The 20339-nt window shown below is 62.0% G+C and overlaps 1 protein-coding gene across 1 annotated transcript in view; it reads left to right on the forward strand.

Moving 5' to 3' along the window:
* The first annotated feature begins 1561 nt into the window (after positions 1–1561).
* The window catches only part of ROR2 (receptor tyrosine kinase like orphan receptor 2), a 160962-nt gene continuing 142184 nt past the window's right edge, over positions 1562–20339 (forward strand). The window contains exon 1 of the mRNA XM_032866404.1: positions 1562–1689. Coding sequence (XP_032722295.1) covers positions 1602–1689 — 88 coding nt within the window. The 5' untranslated portion in view covers positions 1562–1601. The remainder of the gene's footprint in view (positions 1690–20339) is intronic.

Consider the following 20339-nt stretch of genomic DNA (forward strand, 5'->3'; position numbering starts at 1 on the left):
AAGTGAGGAAAACCCCAACGATAAAGATGGGGCAGCGTCAAGGGCTGTTCAGTTCAGAGGACTGTCTCTGCTCAGCCCCCCGACCCCCACCCTGTAACTATTTTACCACCTTCTTCCTTTCTCCCTGGATTTCCGGGGGCCCCTTGGCCAGTCACTGGCACGGCCCTTGCAGTGCGTGTTAGGAAAGAGAAGTGTGTGGGATGCTGCTGCGAACAGACTCGCAGAGACAGGGAGCCTGAATCATTTTAACAGGGTAATGCGCCGGGGCTGGCTCAGCCATGTTGTCAGCAGACCACAGCTAGAGAACTTTTATTTCCTGCCATGTGTGCGGCAGTGGCCGGGCAATCCGGGGGTGGGCTGGCGGAGGGGGGCCGGCCCAGCCGCCTCCGGGTCTGGCACCCAAGGCCAGGGCTCTCCCTAATTCACCCCAACTAGCAGGAAATGGGGCTTGAGCAGAAAATGCCAAACAAAGTGCTTGATAATCAGTTAAAAGATAAATCTCACCAAACAGCGGAGACGCTGATGGTTCCAGATCCTTTCTCCACGAGCAAAAACAAAGAAAATTCCTACGTTACAAACAGGAGGGTCAGGCTTTCCAATTCCAGACCTTGGCATGTGTTAAGCAAAACCAAGAATAAGCAAGAAAATATGCTATTTGAATTGCATTCAAAACGTCTTTTACAAGTGAAGCAAATTACTTCTGCATGTTCTGGGGCTCTGCAGAGAACAAATAGTGTTCTGCCTTTAATGGGTAAAATTACACAATTTGCTTTTAACAGTAAACCAAAAGCCACGGTGGCTTCAGATAGCATCGCGCTCCCTCCACGCAGCCCTAGCGCCGGCGGTTTCTGGGCATTTCGGAGGGACGTGGGCGTCCCCACCGCGCAGCGTGGCGAGGTGGGCCCGGGAGGGCGCCGGCGGGGACGCGGCCTGGCCGACGCCTGGATGGTCTCGCTCCTGCCCGCCCTCGTTTCCCTTCCTCCCGCGCCGCCGGGTTCCGGGACGGAGCAGCGTCGGACGGGGCGCGGTGGGTCCCAGTTACCGACCTGTGACCAGGCCCCCGGGCCGCCCCCGCCCCAACTGGATGCCCACTGCCCCGGGCGCCCCTGCGGCGCGGGCAGCCCCGGCGAGGTCCGGCCGGACGCCCCCCTGCCCCGCCCCGAGGCGCCCCGAGGCGTCCAGGCGTCCGGAGGGCGCGCGCGCGAGGCCCGTCCCGGGGCGCAGCGGCGGCCCCAGGTCCCAGCGCCCGGCTTCCCGCGCGCCCCGCCCGCCGCAGGCGCGTGTGTCCGGCAGGGGGCGCCGGCGCCGGCCTTGCTGTGCCCGCGGGGCGGGCGGGCCCCGGACCCTGCCTCCTGCGCGCCCGCGGTCCGCCCCCCGCGCTCCTCCCGGCGGCCGGCGGGACGCGCAGCCCGCGCCCCGGATCCTCGCAGCAGCGCGCGCCGCCCCCGGGCCGGGACCGGACGAAGACCAGCGGTTCTCCAAGAGGCGCCCACTCGCGCGGAGCCCGGGAGGAAGGGCAGCGCGCGCGGCCCACAGCGGTGCTGGCGCCCGGCCCCCCGCGCCCCGCCGGCCCCCGCGCCCCGGCCCCCACGGCCCGCGGTATGGCCCCGGGCTCGGCGCTGCCGCCGCTGTGCGCCCCGGCCGTCTGGGTGGCCGCCGCGCTCCTGCTCTGCGCGCCCCGGACCTCAGGTAGGACCCGTCGCCTCGGGGCGGGGGCGGGGACTCGCGCGCTCGGTCTTTGCCCCCGCGGCTGCGCCCCCGGCCGCTCTCCGGATCTGGGGGCGTCGCGCAGGGCCCCTCCCCATCGGGCCGCCGCGATCCCGCGCCCGCCGCCCCGCGCCGCTTCCACTGAGGCGCGCTCTGGGGTCGGCTCAGCGTTTCCAGAGGCCGCGCGGGCGGCGCCGGGGAAGCCCCGGCCGGGGGTCGGCGAGGGTCGTGCGTGTGGAGGCGGCCCCGGCCCGCCGATGTGACTTTAGTTCTCGGGACCCCGAGTGGGTCCTTGCCCTCCCCGGTTCCCGCAGGGCCCACGGCCCCCGCGCCCCGCTCCGAGCCGGAGCCCCCCACCCAGGGCGCGCGGCGCCGCAGTCGGGCGGGGCCCGGGGACGTCCCCCCCCCCCGCCCCGCCGGATCGAAAGGGACTTTGGCTTCCCTTTTGTTGGCCCGTCCACCCCCTCCTCCACTCCCGGGAGGTGGTCGAGTGGCGTTTCCTGCCTGGGGTCGGAGGGTCGCGGGGCGGCCTTTTGGCGGCTGGGGCGGCCCCCCGGGACCCGGGACGAGGCAGGCCGCCGGAGGGTCGGGCCCGCGTTCCTGGTGGCATTTCCTGGAGCGGCACACGTCGCCCCCGGGGGCCGCGTGCGGGCTTGACTGCGTGGGCGCGGGGCTTGCGGGAACCGCCGCGCGGTGCGGAGGGAGCCGGGGGGATCCGCCTGGGGAGCCGGAGGAGGCGGCGCGCCCACGCCGTCCGGACCCCACCCCCCCAGCACCTCCGGCCGCGCGCGGGGCCGCATTCCGGGCACCCTGCCGGGCTGGGGGGGCGGCGCTGCCTGCGGGCCGGGCGCGGGGAGGCTGAGGGGGCTGGTCTCCAGGGCCAGGAATGTGACACTTACGGGGGATTCAGGGTCGCCCGCCTCCCGCATCGTGCCGCCCCCCGTCCCCCTGCAGGCAGGTGAGGGTCGGGGGCCGTCGAGGGAGGGGCTCACTCTTCCCGCGTCTGGCTGCCGGCAGCGCGCTCCCGGGACCCGTCTACACAGTCAGGAATGCTGGGCTGCCCTTCTGGGGCGTCGTCTGGGTTTAAGCAGATGCCGATTACGTCAGACGGTGCGGGCTACTTGATTTGGGAAGGGGGCGCGCCAGTGTCGCTGGCCTGAAAGCATAAAGCGCCCGGGGTCCTCGGTGCGGTGCCAGCTAGCCTATCGGAAGTCAGCCTGGGGAGTCTCGCCGCATCCCTGCGGGGCTCTGCACCCCCTCCCCGCCGGAATCCTTCTCCCCTTTGTGGGGGGGGATCTGTTCACTGCGGGAGGGGGCGGCAGGGGCTCAGGTCGGCGCCGGGATGTGGCCGCGCGGGGCTGGGTGGTCCTGCGCCCCTGCGCCCGGCGGGCCTGCGGCTGCGGCGCTTTCCGTGGCGCGCACGCAGGGTGGGAGCTGCGCGGCCCGCAGGGCTGGGGGGGATCGCTGCGACAGAGGCGACCCCCCTCTTGCTCAGATCTGGGTTGGCGCAAGCACGGGAAGGTTACCCTCGGGTCGGGCGCGGTAGTTCGCACATTGCCGCCTTTTCCAGTCGAATTTCAGAAATCTCTCAGGGACAAAGCAAGCCTGGGTCACTCCTGAGTCCCGAGCGGAGGTAACTGTTTTCCCAGTAAAACACCCACGTCTGACAGGGGAGGGAGTGGGAAGCGTGTTCACCCGCCTCTTCGTTCTGGAATGCTGGGTTAGCTGAGAGTTCACATGTGTTCATATTCAAAATACAGTACAATTTTACGAGGACAGGAGATTTGGGTACTTGTCATCTTTTGTGCTGGGATGAGAAATCCTTGTAACCTGAGCGTATTTTAGACCCGAAAAATGTTACTATGTAAAAACTCGGAAAGGTGCTTGTAGAAGGATTTGTAAGTCCTTATTCTACACTTTAATAGATGGCTCTTCCCTAAGGAGACAGATTCCTGACGGGCTGTGTGCCTCGCATACGTGGGACAGGCTGGGACTGGTGCTTTTGGGGTTCTCCCTTTCCCCATTTGACCGTGCTGCAGCCTTGACTTCTGGCCCAGATCCTTGGACTGACGGTCGTATTAAATAATGCTCGCGGGCCATTTGGAAGAGAGCAAACGAAAACATCTTGAGTAAGAAGACTTTGGAAGGAGACAAGTTTTCCTGTATATAGTAAGGCAGCATATTTTTATTACAGCTGTGTGCGGAGCGGAGCAGCACACGTTGGAAATGTTTTAGTGTTTAACAGCGAGAGCACTGTGGCGTGTGCTCAGTGGTAAAGGCCATCCCGAGACCCAGACACGGCTGCCCCCGTGGACACCCGCAGTGAGTGTCCGCAAAAGCCGCATGGGTGCTCACGGGGCTCTAGGCAGTGAGGCCAAACTGTGACTTACCCAAGCAAGTCACAGTCGGAAATACGACCAGAATTTTGCGTAATGGTTCGTGTGCCAAAAATCAACATGAGTTTCAGAACACGCTTCCTGGGGTCGTTTTGGGGGCAGGATCTGTGGATGGACGCGAGGCAATGGGAACGACGTTTCTGTTTTTTATTGTGAAACCTGTTTCCTATTGTTGGGACCAAGTACGGCCTCGTTTGGTGTTTCTGTATCCCTCTTTGCCGTGAAGTATTTGTTTGCCATGAATAGTCAGTCAGCCTTGGTTTAACCTCTGAGACATTTAAGCCTGGCAAAGCCCGGGTTTAACACGGCTCTTTCCTCTGGAATCTTTCCCCCAGATCAATGGGCTGGAGATGTCCTGGGGCCGCAGCTCATCTGACAGAGAGGGAGGAGGACTCCTTCAAAGGGGGATTTCTGAAGGCAGGTTTCCGCCCAGAAGGGGCTCTCCTTTACAATGCATTGGAGGCCAGGATGTGGAAACTTATTACCATTGCAATGCGGCCTGGGTGTGAAGGGTTTGGCCTCGCCGCGGGTCTGCCAAACCCTGGCCAGCCTAGTGAAGCGCAGGGAGTTTGTGTGCTCTGAGGCCATTCCCTGGAGAGCTCTGATTATGTAATTCCAAGTTGCAGTCAAGGGAGAGACAGTGGCTGCTTAGTGTTATCCCCACCCAAGGTTTATGACCCTCTTCTCAAATGTTCGTTGATACCACAGGCCTTTTGGTGTTTGTTTGTCCATTCCCTGTGGACTGACCCGTCTGCCTCCCCAGCTGCAGCATCCTGGGGTCACCAAGTAGAGCAGGGCAGGGTGGGGAAGCACTGAGGTTGCCCTGCTGGGCCCCACGGTGGGGGGCAAGGGGGGCTCCTGAAGGGCTCTGACCCCATCCTGCTAGAGAAGGTTGTCGCAGAGAATCTTCTTTGGGGACCCTGAGGTGACTGCCAGGTGACCTCCAGGAACGCCGTGCAGGAACGCTTTCAGAGCAGAGGAAGCCTTGGGGCGAGGGCTGGGGCTGGCGTGGCCACAGCGGCTTCGTGGAGGACAGGCGGGGTTAAAAGAACAGTGCGGCAGCAGAGCAGAGGTGTCGGGGTCCAGCAAGTAGTGACGCTTCCTGAGTTGTGAAGCCACAAGAGGAGCTCCGGCCCAAAACTACGCCGGCAGCCGGCAGGGCTCGGTACCCGCCTCTCTCCCGTAGCTCCTCCTGTGCTGTGGTCGAGGAGCTGGCCGAGTTGGAAGGAAGGACAGGACAGCTCAGCTCGCATGTGCCGTCGCCTGAGAACAGGTCTGGGGTGTGTGATCTGGTTGAACTCGTGCTAACAGAGTGGCCAAGGAATGGCCGGACAGTGCCTGCGGTTTTCTGAAAGCTTTTCAGAAATGAGGGATTGCGTTCGTGTGGTTTGCACCATTTGGGGGGGTTTCTGCTGTGTTTTCTTTTTGTTTGTTGTTGTTGTTGTTTTTAAAGTTCTGTCTCAGAAAGAACCCCCCCCAAAAAAAATCAAAAGCCCAAGGGAAGGAAGTAATTACAGAAAAATGTAGCTAATTAGACTAAGTGGCTTGCCCTCTAGAAAGTCTCGTGCTCCGGCAGAAGTGGTGTGTGTGTGTCTTTAACTGTCGCTGGAAGGAGCTCCAGGAGGCTGTCACTTGGAAGATGTTATCTGGGAGAATGTGGCTGCTTCTTCAGGTCCTCTGTGAGTGGGGGAGGGTTCGCCCCATCCCCCACGCTCCCAGCCCCGGGATTTCCCCAGCCCGGTGCCCCCTGCCCCGGGGGGCTGCTAGTTAACCCAGCGTGCACCGAAGTGAAGAAATCTTTGCAGACCTGAGCCCTGAAGGACAGTGGCCTCCAGCACGTGTAGCTCTTCCGGTCAAAATTAATCAAACTCAAATGCAAGATTCACTTCCTTTTGCCCTGGCCTTTCTCGGGTCCCAGCACACAGAGGACATTCCCATCGCTGCAGGGAGCTCTCTGCCACCCCCACCCCCCAGATGCTCTTCCTCCCCTCCGTCCCTCCGTCCCTGCGTCCCTGCGAGGAGGGGCTCTACCTGCTTTGGCTAGAGCTTCCTTTGTTGCTTGTGGGCCTTGGGAAGGCAGAACCCAGTTGGATGGACGCTAACCAAGCTGGAGAACCAGAGGGCCCTGCCCCCGGGGCGCGCAGCACGTGTGTGAGGAGGGCAAGGGCCAGGACACCTTCCCGCTGACTTGTTAGTCCCTGGGGGTGCAGAAGCAGGGTCCCTGGGGAAACCCACTTAATGGACTGAGCCACCCAGGAGTCCCTTCTGCTTAAGGGACAAACAAGGAAAGGAGAAATCAAAAAGTAACGTGGATTATCTCAGATATTTTATTTATTTTATTTTTATTTTATTTATTATTTTAAAAGTTTTGTTTATTTGACAGAGAAAGAGAGCGCACAAGCAGGCGGGAAGGGCAGAGGGAGAAGCAGATTTCCCGCTGAGCAGGGAGCCCACTGTGGGGCTCCCTCCCAGGACCATGACCTGAGCTATCTTCTAAAAAAAGACAAAACCTGGGGCCCCTGGGTGGCTCGGTCTGTGGAGTGTCCGACTCTCGGTTTTGGCCTGGGTCCTGATCTCCTGGTGGTGAGATCTAGCTCCGCGGCAGGCTCCCCGCTCAGCATGACGTCTGTTTGGACTCTGTCCTGCTCCCTCTGCCCCTGGCACTCTTGGTGGGGCGGCGGCGGGTGGGGGGGGCGTGATCTCTCTGTCTCATGGGTAATTAAATTAAAAAAAAAAAGAAGACAAAACGTGAAAACAAATCTTGCATTCCTAGGTTTGTTTTTGGTTGTGACGAGGCGTCTGGTGTGCGGTGTGGGTGGGGTCGGGCGAGGGCGCAGTGCGTGGCTGCTGTTGTAGGCAGGGTTCCTGCAGCGGGAGGTCGGAGACACAAATCTGGGATGCAAGGAAGCAGGGCTTGGGGTGGAGTTGGAGACGTTGGTATAACTCACGATTCCTGTATTCGCAGACACCACACGTGCACACGCACACGAATGTTCAGATTTTGACGTCATAACTTGTAAAATACCTGTTTTCCTATCGGTAACGGGTATGTCCTGGCCCCTCGCTAGCCGTGAGCACTCTCACTGCCCAGATCTTGGTTGCGGGGTCCTGGGCGCACTCAGGGCTGGGAGGACTCTGGAGGAAGGACTGACCGTGGGGACGGCGCGTGGAGGAGTCCTAGATGAGCCCAGGGCGTCTTCTCGGGCCAGAAGGGAAGTGATGCGGAGTAGCGGGAACTTAGCACATACGCAGGTCACCAACTTGCTGGAGGCCCGGGGGTCCGATCAGGGGCGCGTACAGCACCCAACCAAGGGCGGCCCAGGGTTCTGCGTGGAGCACCGGAGAGGCCACGACTCACACCAGTCACGAGCCCGCGAGGAACGAGATGCCCTTGTTCGTCTCCCCGGGCTGCCAGCCAGAGCCCCACAGACCCAGTGACTTAAAGCACAGAACGTACAGGAGCTGCGTGGAAACTCGGGGTGTCGGCAGTCCGTACCCCGCCGGGCGTCTCCAGAGAAGCCTCTGTGTCTTCCGGCTCCTGGTGTCCTGTGCCGTGCGGCATCAGCTTGCTGTCTCGTGCACTTCACGTGGCCGCCTCTCCCCTGTGCCTGGGTGGGTCTCTCCCTCTTCGTGTCAGGACACCCGTCACGGGGCTTAGGCCCACTCTAAATCTGGGACGATTTCATCCCGGGGTCCTTGCCCTGTCACGTCTGCAAAGACTGCTTCTGCGTGAGGACACGTTTGAAGTTGTAGGTGGATTTGAATTTGGGAGACGCCGTTTAACCCACTACGTTCCACAAACGAATAGAAGTGGGGGGGAGGCCGCCTCCCTGCAGTGAAACGCCAGCCAGTAAATGAGCAGCCAGTGGGAGAGATCGCAGGGGCGGTGATCGTGGAAACTGACCTGGGCACGTGCCGTCAGCGAATGCGCGGTCTAACGGGAGGGGCCACGCACGGGGGGTGTCTCCCCGTAGAGCCCTCCTGCGCAAGGGGACAGTTAGGGACAAGACTACAGGCATAGGACATCACGCTAACGGGCTGATCGGGGCTCACGCCGCCTGGTGAGCAGGTGGACGTCGTTCTCCTGAGAAGGTGTGTGTCCCTTGGTTCCAACTGGGAACACAAAACTGGACTCGAGCCAGCAAGCCCAGCGCGGGGAGGGGCCCTTGATGAAACTGTTGGCTTTCAGTAGAAAACGTCAAGGTCGCGAAGGACAGAATCGGCCAGGGAACGGGTCCAGCCTGAAGGAGGCTGCAGGAGGGGGGCCCCACGCAGAGGGTGAGCTCACACGGTCTGGGCTACGCGGAAATGCGCCGACGTGGGCGTCAGTGGAATGGTTATGAAACGGGAACGTGGGGGTAAGTTCTTCAGAGGTGTGGTCAGGGCTAAGGTTCCCGAGAGTGAGAGTTGTGGAGAGGTCATGGAGGAGCACGTCCGACTCTGGGGAAGGTCATGCTGTGTGTTCAGGGCTCAGGGGCGCAGTGTCCACTGTCTGCCCCCGCGGCTTCGGAGCGAGAGCGCTGTGTGAGTGTGGAGGTGGAAGGACGGACACATGGGCGGAACGTGAGTGATATAGTGGTCTGGCCTAGGGGTGGTCCCGCAACAATCCTGCAACTTTCCTGTAAATTTGAAAGGATTTACAAGTAGAGGACGGGACGGGGATACGCTCAGGCGGCCGGGGCCAGTGTCTCCGAGAAGAAAGACACAGACGGTCGTCTTTATCGGAACTGGTGTCAGACCTCACACAGGACGGGGGAGGGGCGGGACTCCCGTGGGTTTGACACCAGTTCTTCGACGAGACTGAAAATGGCCCAGTCGTCGTCCGTTTCGGGACCGCCAGGACTTCTAACGTGTTTCTCCTTAGCTTTTTAATTATAGAGAACTTCAGATGTACACACAGCGAGACCGGCACGGTGCCCCCCGCTATGCTTTCCCTGCAGCCTCCAAGGCGACACGTTCTGTTAAAGTGGTTTCATTTCCCAGGCCCTGCCCTGTTTTCCGGCTCGGCGCAGACGGGCCTTGGACCCTTGGCTCTGTGGGCGAGGTGTGTCTGCTCACTTTGCTTCACCATCAGACCTGGGGGTCCCGCTGGGGCTGGGCCACTGCGTTCCGGCAGGTGCAGGGGCCGTGGGCATCCTGTGGGGAAGGACCCCAGCGCGTCCTGGTGCAGAGGTGTGTGGGGACCCCGGGAAGACCCCATCGATGGGGCTGGTCCTTCATTCGTGGCCCGTGTTGGCGGGGTGCCCCTCGGCCCCTCCAGGAGAGGTGCCTCATGGAGCCCTGCCTGGAGCAGACCTCCCCTCGCTGTCCTCAGGGGCCCGGCCTCATTAGCCCGAGGCTGCTAAGGTTGGGAAGCCAAGGCGGATGGAGGTGGGCCCTGGGGCCTTTGGGTCCCAACGGCCCCTCCCGTTTTCCCAGCAGCTGCTCTTCCGGACACTGTGTTTCCTGCGTCCTGGTGCCGAGGGTCTGACGACCACCCTAAAATCCAGCCCGTGGGTGGAGGGAACCTGTTCACACCCTGTAGGGCAGAGGAGGAGGTTTGTATCCGGAGTACGTGACTCGCAAGGTGGATGAGAGGAGGAGCATCCCACAGCGTATACAGCAGGCAGTTTGCAGAAGGCCGAACCTCAGGGAGCGCGTTTGGTCCTGCTTGGCCTGAGCACAGTGCAGGCGATGAGACGATGGCCCCGGGGCCCCTCGGCCTGCTCCAGCATTTGGCTGGGTCGGAGCAGGCCAGGAGGGCTGTGCGGGGGTGATGTGGGGGGCCCGGCACGGGGACTGGGGTGTCCGTGGCCACTTGGAGGGCGGGTCGCGTCGACTGTCAACATTCCAAATGCACACGTTCTGTGGCTTGCTGCAGGAAGTACGCGTGCTGGGAGGCATGCTGGTCCCTGCTGCCCCATTTCTAACAGAAACATGTCAGCAATAGTGACGTGTCTTTTAACGGGACCTAGGTTGCCAGCACTGCGTCCCCATAGCGGCCGAAATGGAAACAGGGACCCGTGGGTGCGGCAGAGGGGTGATTCCGCACGCGATTCTGGCTGGGGCGAGTGTCAGGCTGCAGAAGGATTCGCGTCACGTGGGGCTGGTCTACACAATCCCACCTCCGTCCCCAGGTATGTGGAGACGCAGGCCTTGGGGATCAGGGGCCCAGACTGACAGCAGCAGCGCCCCCGGGGAAGGAGGACAGAGGAGTCTCGGGGTCTCTGTGGCCACTGCATCTCCCCCACCAGGGACAGCTCACTGGGTCCTTTCATTAAGCCCCCAGGGAAGGTGCCGTGTCCGGCATTTAGACAAGGGTACCGTCCTCTTCCTCCCTGCTCTGTCCTGCTCTGGCTGGAGGGGGGCAGAGGAGACCCTGGAAGTTCCCAACCTGTCGGGGTGCGTCTTGACCTGGGGGGTGCTCACGGACAGGTAAAGACCCGGAAGGCTGAGGTGCCCGCACCCCAGGCCTGCTAGTCCCCTGGGTCTTCACGCTCGCCGTGGAGTGGGGGCGTCTCTTGGTGGCCCCCTTGGTGCTCGATCCACACCCTGTTCTTAACGGCCTCATCCTTTGTGAAGCTGTCCCCAAAGCCTCCATGTGGGCTTGCCGGTTCTGGGCAGGGGCAGCCGGCCCCGTTACTCCTTGGACCTCCCGGGCCGTGGCTGTATGTAGACCTTGTGTAAATGGCCACAAGAACCAGGGTTTTCTGGATCTTTTGAAGCTAAAGCGAAAACCAGGGGAGTCTGAAAGCAGGTTAGGATGGAAATAGAACCGGAGCTGTCTTCCAGGATGACCCGTTTTCGGTGTTTCTGGCTATTTGGCTGCAGGGCCGCTGCGGTCACCGGATGGCGTTTCATAAGGAGAAGGCCATGCGGTTCCGGGGGGAGCTACGTCTCCCCACAGCGCGGTCCATGGGAGGACCAGACCTCAGGATGTGGTGTGGCTTGGAGGGAGGAGGTATACAGATGTGATCAAGTGACAAAGGTCGTGACGCCCTGCGACCGGGGTCCTTATAGAAGGGGGAAACTTGGGCCCAGAGACGGACGCACAGCCGCATGAAGGGCACGCGGAGCCGCGGGGGGAAGACGCCGCAGCCGGCCGAGCGCACGCCCACTGCTGAGTCCCTGAGATGACGGGCATCCCTCGCTCCAGCTGTCCCGCCGCTCCTGCTCGTTACCACGGCCCGTGCGGACCCCTACGCTGCTCACGGACGCCCCGTCTACCCGGGAGCCCGGGAGCCCCGGAGCCCCACGACTGGTCAGTGTCAGGGTCAGGGGTTGGGTCACAGCCACGGAGGGACCATCATGGCCCAGTGGGGTTGAGTGGCTTGGCACAGAGGGCAACTGCATCCTCCCGGGGCACTTGCTGTCCCCTGCTGCTCCCCTAGACATCACAGCGGCCAGGCGGCTGTCGGGGGGCTGTGGGCCCCCGTCCATCTGTCCCCCCTTCCTCCTGCAGCTTGCCTGGCTCCCGGGGGTCAGAGCAGGAGGAGGGGTCTGCCCATGCTCCCTCTGGGTCGAGGCCTCGAGGTGCCCGGCGTCCATCCTGTTTCCCTCAGGGAAACCACGGGAACAGCGACAACAGGACGCTGAGAGCAAACACCCCGCGCGCTGGGGCTGCCCCGCGGTCAGACGTGTGATTTATCCGCCGGGAGCCTTTGAAGCAGGAGGCTTGGACTCCTTGAAGTCTGGCCACCGTGGGGAGGTGAGGCCAGCGCCAAATGGAGAGGAAGGGGCAGGTGGCCCCGGGTGGCTTGTGGGGTCCCTGGGCTCGCGGGCTCCTGGGAGGGCAGGTGAGGGAAGGAGCTCTCAGAGGGACAGGTCTCCCTTCTTCCCTTTCGTCCTGTTCCAAAGTGCAGGGCTGGCTCTGGGGCTGCAGTGCGTTCCCGGTGGACGGGAAGAGGCTGTGAGCTGCCTCGCGGTTTGCCTTCCGGGGGGCCCCTGGCGGCCCCTCTCCAGCTCCTGTGGGGACCCCAGGCAGGGCGCAGGGACACACGGCCGGCAGCTCACCAGGTGGCACCTGGTGTCTGCTCCATGGGGCGCTGGAGGGGGAAGGCCCAGGGCCACACGGAAGAAGAGTTCCCTGCAGGGGTGTTGAGGCGCACCTCTCCGCTGCTGGGCTTCCCGCCGGACTGCAGGGGCGCGGGAGGGAGCGGAGGCCACGTGAGAAGTGGGACCCGCGTACGGCCTGGCCGCGTCAGGAATGGTCTGGCACAGGGTGGTGCTTTGCTGAGGCTCTGGTGGCCTTTTTTGACCCGTACTGGTTTTCCCTCACTGTTCGCCAAACTCAGCGCGTCGCTGCCCTTTCAGTTTTGGAAGAAGGAGACCCGGCCCACCGGTGCTCGAGGCGGAGCTCAGGCAGGGAGGGCTCAGAGCCCGCCGACCTCTCCCCGCAGGCGAGCGGGCGCTGGAGTGGGGCCGCCTCCCTTCCTTCTGCCCCACACTGGGCTGGGCTGTGGGTGTGTCACGGGTGGTGCTCCCGAGAGCTGACATCGAGAGAAGGATCTATTACGTGTCCCACACGGGACACGCCAGGGCCTGCAGGGCCCCAGAGGGAAGCCTCAGGTTAGGAGGTAGAAGTGGGAGTGAGGGGGAGTGAGGCCAGAGCCGTTACTGGGGTTTCGCTGGAAAGGGGAGACCATGCACAGTCAACAGCTGAGAGCTGGCCAGCGGGGATAGCTCTGGCCAGCTCTGGGGTGGAGGCTCTCCCTTGTCTGGTTCCTGGCCCTGGGGTGATCTGGGACAGGGGGATACTGGCTTGCTGCGTGGGGCTCAGGTAGGGCGGTGTCTGGGTGTGGGCTGCGCACGAGAAAGGCCTGCCCGGGAGCCCTCTGCCAGTCTCTGAGAGCTGACTGGCCCCGCGAGGGCCTTCCTCTCCCTGGTGTGCGAGGCCGAGGTCATAGATGCCGGAGCTTCGAGGATGCCGGAGAAGAAGGGAATCTAGTTAGTACAGTTGGCGCAGTGATGACTGGCTGCCAGACGGAAGCTCAGACAGCACAGCTACGACTGGCAGGCGGCGGGTGTGGGGGGCAGGGGGCGGGGGTGGGGCGGGCAGAGGGGCGCGTGGCTCCAGCAGCGGTCCTGCCTGTGGCCGGGTGAGGATTCTTCCGTGGGCAGCCGGCCAGTCGCACTTCTCTGTGGGCCGTGCGCGGTGTGGGCGAGCGTCGAAATGCGGTGGAGGGCGGAGGACACCAAGTGGCTTTAAGATCCTAGCGTCTCGGGGCGCCCTCTTCCTTCCACGCGGGGTTCCAGGAGGCTACTCTGGGGGGGGCTGGACCTCTGACTTGCTCTGGGAGGACGGTCCCGTCCGGGCCACAGTCTAGTGCTGCTGAAAGAGTTACGGTCTGAAAAAGATTGCTCCGCTCTGTCGGGCTGTGTCTGCTACAGAGAACCATCCCACCACTGCAAGGACACTCCACTGGGAAGCACTGAATCCCGCGCCGCCCGTTCCCTCACCACCCCGCGGCCGCCACCCTCCTCCGTCTCTGTGAATCTGACACGCGAGGGACCTCCTGTCCGTGGGTCTTTTTGTGGCTGGCGTGTTTGAGGTGCGTGCGGACATACTTGATCTTTTGTAAAGGGAGATGGAGTCCTGCCGCTTGTGGCCGTGATGACGGCGTGAAGTTTGAAAATTCGCCCCATATCGACCTGTTCTAAATCTGCTGGAAGGGAAGATACGAGCAGGTCTTCTCAGGCCTGCGGTGGACTCTTGGACAAGGTGGGGCCCCATGAAAATCCCCGTATAACTCCCGACTCCCCCAGAACTGAGCTCCAGCTACTCTGCTGTTGACCCGAAGCCCCAGCCATCGCGTCGGCTGCGGATTACCACAGTGTGTGCGTTGTGTGTGCCACATGCTGGGTCCTTACGGAGAGCGAGCCGGAGAAGAGAAACATGGTTAAGAGAATCGTAAGGAAGAGAATTATGTTCACGGCACCATAACGTATTCATGAACACAGTTTCCGTCCGAGTGCACGGCTCTGCTCTGTTCGGGCCGTGCCGCTCTGGTCCCCTGCACCTGCACGTCAGACACAGGAGCAGAGACGCGGGGGCCATGATGGCCACGGGACGCTGGTGACTTGTTCCCGCAGGGAAGGGCGTGTGCGGCTGGCCGCTCTGCGCAGGCGTAGGTCACCGTGGGACCAGAATGGTGTCGCACTCCGGATCCCGCCCGCGGGTTGTGTGGGAGGGATGGTACGGCGGGCCAGCCTCCTGCTCTGAGCAGCTCTCGCGAGTCTGAGCTCCCGTGGGACGCCCTGTCTGTAGGTTTGCCGCCTGCAGATGGTGTGCGGTTTGAGTCGGAATAATTCCGAGACGGGATCGAGAATTGGGGCTCGTGCAGGGAGAAGTCGTAAGTTTGGGTAAAGCCAGTGTTCACGCCAGGCCCCGGGAGTGTGCCTACAGGTGTGCAAGCGCACACACGCGCCGGAATGTGCGTATAGATGTGCGCGTGCGCACACACGTGCGGAGTGTCTGCACAGCTGCGCACACACACGGGGTGTGCATACATGTGCGCGCACACAGACACGCACACAGACACGCAGGAGAATATACACAAGAGCATCGCTGGGGGCCCGGCTGGGTGAGCCCTGCGGCGGGGGAAGGCAGAGGTGAAGGCAGAGCTCCCTGGGCGGCGAGGACTGTCTGTTGAGGAAACGCCTCCGCGAGAGCCGGGAGTTAACGTCTGGGAGATGGGCGGGTGCTGGAAATTTGTTGCTGCAAATGCCTGTTAGGGAAACCGTGAAGGAGTCCCTCCACCCACGTAAGACATTCGCCACATGCGATTGGCTCACTGGACGTGCGCGTCGGCGTCCCCCGTGTTAAGACGAGACGTTCTGTTTTGTGTTGGGGCTGACTTCCTGACTGCGCTTACCAGCCTGCGGGACCCTCTGCGGGAAGGGGACAGGGCCCCTCCCTTCCGGCCACGTGTCATCCAGCCGCCGGCCGGGGCGGGAGCCTCGTGTCCACGGCCGGGGCGGGCGCAGCAGTCTCCGATGCCGGCTGATGTCCGCGCTGTCCGGCCCGCGAGCCGCTTCTGCGCGTCGGCCGCTGACCGAGTGCCGGCGCGGGGACGTGCAGCGTCCAGTCTGATGCAGGCCGGTGCGGCCCCCAGCCCAGGCCGGACGCTCGCAGCCCGTCGCCCTCACTGGGTCCCACTCTCCGTCTTGCGCACGTTCTGGCCCTTTGCGTGTGCCGACCCTCTCCCTGAGCTGTTCACGTGCTTTCGTTTTGTCCTCTTCCCGGCGCAGGGCCGAGATCCTCCCTCCCCGCATTGGTCCCTCTCCCAGCAGCAGGGGGGGCCCGTGGCTGAGGACGTGCTCAGGAAGGGCACACGGGAGGACGGAGAGGCCGGCCTTGTCCCGCTGCCCCCCGTCCTCTCCCCCTCTTGTGCGGGAGCCACACGGTGCTTATTCTTCAACAGAAGAAGGGTCTGCACTTAAAGGAGACCCTGGCGTCCCAGTTGTGGGGTTTTCCAGTCAGCGGTGTGCACGCTAATACTCTCGGGCGTCCTGGGGAGCCCCCTGAGGGTCCGCTAGGTTCTTCTCCAGATTCTTACCAGCCGCTCAGGAGGGGAAGCAGCTCTCCAGACGTCCATCTCACACGCTGGCCTCCTGCTCTCGGGGGCCGGTGTGGGTGTCTGGGGCCTGGAGTCCTTCCGTTACGTGCAGACCCTCAGGGGTCAGGTGGCCTCAGAGGTGTGGGTGTGGGGTTGGGGACAGGGCTGCTCGGAGCGGCCCCGTCCAGCCTGTGCAGAAATATTCCAGAAAACGCAGGCTCGGTAAGTGCTGGTGCTGTCGGTTCCCAGCTCCCCTGACTTTCGCCCGTTGGTGCACGGTGGACACCTGCTCTGAGGGCGCAGAGGAACCTTCCCAGTAAGGTCCCAGCAAGCGGCATCCGGGAGCGCCGGCCTGGGCCCAGCCCTCCCACCGCGGCCCGCAGCCCCCGGCAGGCTTGAAGAGCTCAGTGCGCTGGTGGGAGCCCCCGGGGGAGAACGGAGACTGCGGGCAGCCCGGAAGAACGCGTCGTCCCGGAGGCTGGGCTCCCTTGGTCTGGTAGGAACCCAGGGACACGTTTGGTAAGAAGGAAAAAAATGAGTCAAGGCCGTAAACACATGAAGTGATCCTCTGAGATTTTTTGAAAACGTGAGTCCTGGAAGCGAGCCGGAGGCGGAACGTTTGGAAGGTCGTACGTCACGCGCGGCGGCAGGGCCGCCGCAGAGACAGGGAGGCGGCTGTGAGTTCTGTCGCTCCGTCACGTCTACGAGCCGGTCTTAGCTTTAATGTGGATTTACACTGCGCGAATTTGGTCTTTAAAGAACAGAGTCAGAAAGAAGTAGGCCCGTGTTGGAATCCAAAGCACGTTGTGTGACACGCCGGGCCGGGGTGTTCTGGGTTAGCTGCCGACGAAGCAGGAGACCTCGTGTCAAACCCCAGTTGTTGTCGGCGGGGACCGCGCGCCGTCACCGGAGCCCGTGGAGGAAGTTCCCGTACAACATGCGTCTGTCCTCAGACGTCCCCAGGGCGCGCGGGAAGCTGGACTCCGTTTGTTTAAACACGCGTGCGTGCTTGGGCCGTGCGCTTGTGCCGAGAAACGGCCTGGGGGTAAGGTCAGCAGGGACGAGCAACGCTGTAGAGACATCGCGGTGGGCCGGCGGCTCGGGGAGGTCGGCGGCTGGCGGCCAGTCTCGGTCACGGGCCTGACCAGGGCCGGGGGGGCTGAGGGCTGATTCCTCTTGTTTGTTTTTTCACTTCAGTCATCTGGAATGGAGGTTGTGTTTGCTACACAGAAGCAAGCGCTCGGGACCACCAGCGACTGTGTGCCCAGGCCATTTGCATGTGCTTCCTGCCCTTTTAATTTCAACACCAGAATTACCACTAGAAATACGCAAACCGTAAAACTCTCCCTAGAACTCACTGCTTTTAGGATCGTCACAGCGTCGCGCGGGATGCACCGTCACCAGGGCCTGTTTAGATGAGAGACGAGGGCCCGCCGGAGCACACTGCGGGCCCCTGGCCATTTTCAGCCTACAAAAGGGGCCTTCCCATGGGGTCCCACTTCCACACATTTGCCCTAAAAGACTGGCATGAGCTTTTCCCTCCACCTTACTGTGAACTATCCCGAAAGGGTTCGAAGCCAGGAGCCGCCCGTGTGGACAGAATTAAAGGGGACTTGTAGGCCATACTCAGATCCTCGAAGTCTTAGGGAGAGCTCGCCCTATGGCCCCGCGTGGCGTCTGGGGGCCACAGTAGGACAGGATGGTGAAGCTGAGCGGGACAGGGTTTGGGTTGATGCAGCCGGAACTTTCTAGGTACAAAGTGGCCTAACCAGTGACCCGGTCATCACCGAGCTGGGGCGGAGGCGGGGTCCCCGCACTGGGTGTCAGCAGGAGCGGCCCCTGCTGGCCTCCCTGGCTTCCGCTCACCCGCGCGGGGCCTCTCCTGAGCACCTGCTCTCGCCCGGCTCAGCTCGGCTCCTCATGCTGACCTTTGTCCCTTACCCAGCGGGACCCTCTGTGCGGAGAAGCCCATGCTTCCCTGGCCAGCACTGTTCTCACAAAACGTGTGTCTGCCTTCACGTGGGGTCCCAGAGGTCGGGGTGGAGCGACTCCAGGCCATCCAGGGGCCCCAGCTCCCCTGCTGCAGCGGAAGCTTCCCGAAGACAGGACTGCGGCCACCCTCCCGCGGCTGCACCCCCAGCCCGCCGGGCACAGACCCCTGGGGTGTGTGCTGGGAGACGCGGTGGGACCCACCTCATGCGCAGGTGCGTGTGCACAGCCACAGACAGTGTTTTGTGGAAGGCGGAGGATTCCGTCAGGCCGAATGAATGGATGACATTGTTGCCTTTGTAGGTAAGAAGTGATGGAACTAAATGGGTTAAAGGAGCCGGTCTGAAAACCACGGTGACGGAAGATCCGCGGGGCCAGGGGTGGGGAGACGGACGCATGGGGGGACACGGGGTTCTGAGGGCGGAGAACCCTTTCTGTAAGGATGCCGTAACGGCAGGTGCAGGGCGAGCTTTGCTTGAAACCCCCAGGGCTTCACACCCGGAGCCAGCCCTGAGGGGGCCCTGAGCTTCAGCGAGTAACCCTCTGGGGCTCGGTCACAGAGCCACCGCGTGAGCGCAAGACGGTGACACCGGGAGCCGGCGGGGGCCGTGCTGGGCGGGGTGGGGGGCGCCTGGGGGCACACACCTGGGAGCTCTGTGTGCTTCTGGCTCTGTTTCTCTATCCCGAGCTGCTCTGAAACAGCATCTAGCTCCGACGGCACAGCCCGGCCTCTGTTGGGTGCTTCTTGTCCCGATAGTAACAGCTGGACGTGGTTCACGTACCGGGAAGTCGCCGTTTGACAGTGCACAGGTCGCTGGTGTCTGGCACGTTCACGGAGCTGCACAGTCCCCACAGTCCGTGTTGGGACATTTGCGTTGCCCCAAAAGCAGGCCTGTCTCTCTGTCTCCGGCCACCAGCCCCGGCTCACTGTCCGTGGATTTACCTGTCCCAGGCCTTCCCTATAAATGGGATCCTGCATGAGGTGGCCTTTCCTGTGACCGGCTTCTTTCATTCAGCGCCACGTTCTCGGGGTCCCTCTCGGCTCGGACAGTGTCCAACACGCGGCGTGTGGCGCTGGAGCTGGTGAGGCTTCTGGTCAGGTGGTTTGTAGAATGTGCCCCACGGGGCTCATCTGGGACTTTCTCACGGTTACACTGTGGTTGTGGCTTTCGTGGAAGACCCCAGGTCCTTCCTAGGAACCGCGGGGTCCTCTGGTCATTCTACGGTCAGCATTTCGAGAACCCTCCAGACTTTTCCATGGTGTCTGCACCATCTTACACACCCACAGCTGTGGGTGAAGCCTTCCCTGTCCACGTCGTCCCCCACATTTGCTCCTTGCCTGTCTTTTCAACAGATTCTCCTTTTGAAGACACCTAGGACTGACCTTCTGAAGTGCCCCCCAGGCATTTTCTGGGTGTCACATGCGCTCTCAATCCCTGGCCCCACGTCGTCTGTCTTGGAGCTGAGAAGCAGCGGTGAGCGGACACTGTGCCGGCCTGGGAAGCCGGTGGCCCAGCCATCCGGGGCGGCTTTCTCAGTGTTCTGGCTCGGCCGTCCTCCTTCTCTTGGCGCAGAGCACTCTGCAGGGGCAGGAAGGGCGACCACAGGCGCCGTGGCCAGTGAGGGCTCGCGATCGTCTCACCTGGGGCGGCCTCCATGCCTTTTTCTGCCGCCGTCAGTAAACCTGGAGTAAACTCCAGGAAGCCTCTCTCCTGGCAGCTTCGCTCTAGATGTCTTGTTCCCCCTACCTCCTGGGTTTTAGATTCTTTTCCAAAAATCTGGTTTGATTTTCAGATACTAGTGGCCACAGTTCAGGCCTGAGAAACCTGGAGACTCGTGTATGTGTGGGGGGCAGGGAAGGGCAGCCTGAGCGGCGGCCGCTGGATTCTACTCCAAGAAGAGGGCGTTCAAATCCCCAGTCCCGAGTCCCGAGCCAGCCTGGGAACCCTGAGCACACACGGGGCCCTTCAGCGGGCTGGGGAGCGGGAGGAGATGAACGACGGTCTCCCGGTGGCTGGTGATGAGGCAGATAACCAACTTAAACGAACGGGAATTAATTTTGGAGCCACCGGGAGAGGGGAGAGCTAAAGAATGATGGAAGGTGCAGTGTCCTGTGGTTTCCTTTGGTCCCATAGACTTGGAGGCACCGAATGCTTTCCACCCATAGATGAAAAGACCTTGGGTGCTGGGGAATCCTGTTCATGTTAAAGGTCTTTATTTTTTAATACTTATTTATTTATTTATTCATTATATTTTTCTAAGTAGGTTCCACGCCAGCGTGGAGCCCAGTGCGGGGCTTGAACACGTGACCGTGAGATCCAGACTTGAGCTGAGATCGACCGTCGGGCACTTCACCGAGGTGCCCCACGCTCCCACGCTGCCCAGGTGCCCCGGGAGGATCTTTAAAAAAAAAAAAAATCAGTTTAATTTTTTAAATGATTTCTATACCCAACATGGGGCTTGAACTCATGACCCCGAGGTCAAGAGTCACGGGCTCCACGGACCGAGCCTCTTAGGACGTCTTCCCACATGGTGGTGGCCAGGCAGGGCTTCTGTCCTCCTGGCCTGGGCGTGGAACAAGGCCGTCTCTCGGTATTGTGTATGTACTAAGGTCTCACGTTCTCAGAAGGCGTCGCTACGTTTCTGTTGCTAATTATACAGAGGGACGTGCATGAGAGACCTGGTGCGAGAGCCTGGACGGGGCCCCAGA

This window comes from Lontra canadensis, unplaced genomic scaffold, assembly GCF_010015895.1.
Source record: "Lontra canadensis isolate GAN:19392208 unplaced genomic scaffold, GSC_riverotter_1.0 scaffold31, whole genome shotgun sequence".
Lineage (NCBI taxonomy): Eukaryota > Metazoa > Chordata > Mammalia > Carnivora > Mustelidae > Lontra > Lontra canadensis.